The 3,565-nt window shown below is 30.8% G+C and overlaps 1 protein-coding gene across 1 annotated transcript; it reads right to left on the reverse strand.

The window, feature by feature from the left end:
• Positions 1-426: 426 nt before the first annotated feature.
• LOC113363847 (zinc finger E-box-binding homeobox protein zag-1-like) lies at positions 427-3,328 on the reverse strand. Its single transcript, XM_026606326.1, has 2 exons — positions 3,063-3,328; positions 427-799 (listed from the first exon to the last, which is right to left on the reverse strand). Exons 1-2 carry the CDS (start codon positions 3,283-3,285, stop codon positions 606-608), a joined length of 417 nt encoding a protein of 138 aa, XP_026462111.1. The 5' UTR covers positions 3,286-3,328; the 3' UTR covers positions 427-605.
• Positions 3,329-3,565: the final 237 nt, after the last annotated feature.

Raw genomic sequence — 3,565 nt, forward strand, 5'->3', positions numbered from 1 at the left:
ATTTTTTAATTGATGTATTGCCCTGAAAACTGAATATCACATATTTCAACATCAAAATTATATAAAAAAATTTAATATATATATATATATATATACATATATTATAAATTATATATATATTTATATATTTGGTACATTTCGAGTATTATTATGGTACTAAATTAATATTAATATCGACTGGCAATTTTATCTTTATGGCAACTTGAATTCACAGATAAAACTTTGTTAAAACTAAAAATAAAATATAATAAAATTTTATAATACGATAATAGAAATATTTGGTAAAATTAAATATAATCTATTTATATATATTTTAAAAAATTGGTTTCATATATATGTATATATACACGCATAAAACTAACAAACACTGGAGTATTTCATTTTTAAATCACATCTAATAAAAAAAACATTAATAAATCTCACGTAGTAAAAAATAGATTTGGAATTTCATTTTTAATTAATATATATTTAATATTTATGTACTTTACCGCGATACCGAGTCGATAAAACTTAAAAAATTAAGTACTTGCGTTCTGTTAAGTCCATTATTAGTTCATGTTCCGCCCGCTCGGTACCCGCCGGTTCGCAACCTGGATATCTGGTTCTTACTCTCGGTATGGTTTGCAGTACGAATAGCGATGGTTCATGTGCTGGCTGTATGAGCCAGAGTGCGAGAACCTTTTCAAACATTTGCAACATTGAAAGGGTTTCTCTCCGCTGTGCAGACGTTTGTGCTCTGTGAGGTGGTGTTTGTGCTTGAATGCCTTAGGGCACTCGACACACTTGTAGGGCCTTTGACCTAAAGCGATAAAGGATACATGTGTTGACTATGCTTCGTATTTATTACCTTCCCGTCGGGTAAAAATATTGCTCTAATTTTTTTCCCCAAATTTTTTTCCCAATTTTTTTCCCCAAAGATTTTTTTCCTGAAAAATCAAAGGCTATAGTCCATGGTTTTCCCCAAAGTTTTTTGCCCCGAATTTTTTTCCCAAATTTTTTTTTCAAAACTTTTGGATCGATTTTGAATCGAAATTGAAATTTTTTACATTTCTTCACGGCATACCTCAGAAAAAATGGATGTGTGTGTGAGTGTATGTATAGGTAAAATTTTTCGGTTTCGATTGGTCGATTTATCTGTTCAATTATGTTCTTATTTAAACTTTTCAATAATTCTATAGACTGTTCTCTTATTCTTAACCAACTATCCTTTAATGTTCCAAGGTTATCTACGCGTTCGCAATTATTTTTCAATTATCCTACTCCTAAATCTAATTCTCTCTTAAATTCGCCTATTTTACTTATATCCTCTAACTTTAACTTAATTAATAATGAAATAGATATTTACAACTCTTCATCTAATCAAATAATCTCCATCTGCACAAGTTAACCTTTTTATTTTCTTTTCAAATATCTCAATATTTTATCTTATTCTGTTTATAAATAATATTGGTACATTCTGCATTATATGTAATTTTATGTTAAGCATTTTATGTTCATAACTATATATTGTAATTTTGTATATATATTTTAATTGTTATTCATTATCTAAAATAATTGTAATTTTGAGTACTCTTGGAAGAAATCTGTGGGCTATATATTTAAAAAATAAATAAATAAATAAATAAATATCGTAGTATTTCATTTAAATATACAACAATTAAACATTTATTTATGATCTTTTAATCCGTCTGATATAGTCACTATCTAAATATATCTGGTCCTTCGAAAATATAAACAAAATGTAATTTTTAATAGAGTTCGGCAGCATCTCGGTGAATCACGAACTTCTGTATACTTTTAATCTATCTTTTCACAACATATTTAGCCTTGAGGCAAGTTACATGAACTTCCCGATATGTGTAATTAATCGACTTAATCAATAAAAAATAATTTAATTTATGAGTGATTAGAAGTATTCCGAGTGGATTTATTTATTACACATGATTGAAAACGAACGAACACTTTAACTCGGAGCATTTTCTAATAGCAAATTTTCAAAAATCACCAGTTTTTATAATTGAACCAGTTTCCATAGGACTTTAATGGTTTAGTATGTTCATCAAAACCAAGTACTCTATCGTTAAGTAAATAATAAATAATAAATCGTCTAATTTTAATTTTAACAAACGTCAAAAAAACTACTCATTTTCTTAATCTTTGATGAATTTTTAAAATTAAAGTACTTAAGACCGTGATATTTTAGTAAGTTCTATAAGACCATGATAAATATCGCCAAAAAAAAGTTTCATGAAAATCGGCTTAAATTTTGTTTTCAACAGTTAATTACAAGAAAACGGCTCGGTAGATTTTCACCTAAATCTAATCAGTATCATTTCCAATTTATATCTTTCGAACAGTTTTTGATTTTTTAAAATCGATTCGGTAGTTTGAGCTTAAATGTGAACGAAAAGTTTAACACTTTTTTTCAAATTACAAAGAAACGGCTCGGCAGATCTTCTCACAAAACTGACAAATTATAGTCCTCATTGAGATACATCAAATGGCTTTTAGATTAGAAAGAAAACGGCCCGGTCGATCTTTACCAAAAACTAATAAGCACGATTCCCAATCAATATCTATCAACCGGTTTTTGAATTTTCTAAATCGATTCAGAATTGCGGGCTGAAACGTGGACGAAAATTTTTTCACTTTTCGTCGCACACGACTGAGAAACGCTAGTCCTCATCGAGATACATCGAAAGGCTTTTAAATTTTTGAAATCGGTCCAGCCGTTTTGGAGAAAACGTCGATTTACGGCAAAAAATCTGTTCACACACACACACACACATACACACACACACACACACATACTTTTTCCAAATTTGTTCTCATTCGATTCAGAATGGCTCGAAACGTCGAGAAAACATAAAATTAGCGAATCGGATTTTTTGATGAAAACAAACTTCTCCTTCGGGAAGTTAAATAACACGAGTTGAAGTTAATTATGAAGTAAAAAAAAACCTAAAAAAAAAATTATATCCTCAAATAGTATATGTGATTTCAAAATCATTAATTTATTGTAGTAAAACAAAAACTTGTGATAAATTGACTTAAACCCTTACCTGAATGTTCATATTTATGCCTCGCCAACGAGCTCTGTTTCGAAAACGCCTTATCGCACTGATCACAAACAAACTGCCCATCCTCCTCCTTGACCTGCACCAAATGCCCACCATTACTCTGACTTCGTTTCGCATCAGGAATCAGCAGACCATCCTCCTCCTTCACCATCTTGCTCCAACTCCTCTTACCGGAAAAGTTAGTCGGGCTGTCACTGTTCTTCATCTGATACTGCTGGGTGAGTTGACTCAGGTTGTTGTTCAAATTGGCCTGGATCGATATAGGCGACAAATTTTGGAACCTAGATAACCATTTTGTGGGCAAAGTTGCTGGCCGTGTAACTCGGATTGATTAGGGGATAGGTCATGGTGAGAAGTCTGGGTGATGGTGTTCTTGTTAAGATGTCATTGCCTAGAAGAGAAGAGAAAACAAGGTTGAGGAAATGTATCTTAAGCAATAAATATGGTATGTTAATGAACATATATTACATGAACATTACACTAGA

The sequence above is a fragment of the Ctenocephalides felis genome, unplaced genomic scaffold (genome assembly GCF_003426905.1).
Source record: "Ctenocephalides felis isolate EL2017-DRISC unplaced genomic scaffold, ASM342690v1 CF-g0.4_SCAFFOLD_00845, whole genome shotgun sequence".
Taxonomy (NCBI): domain Eukaryota; kingdom Metazoa; phylum Arthropoda; class Insecta; order Siphonaptera; family Pulicidae; genus Ctenocephalides; species Ctenocephalides felis.

Excerpts from the sequence above, each read along its gene's own strand:
- LOC113363847 (XM_026606326.1), bottom strand. The coding sequence starts at position 3,285 with ATGAAGAACAGTGACAGCCCGACTAACTTTTCCGGTAAGAGGAGTTGG. Across the intron at positions 800-3,062 it reads GCATAAATATGAACATTCAG|GTCAAAGGCCCTACAAGTGT; the intron begins GTAAGGGTTTAA and ends TTATCGCTTTAG.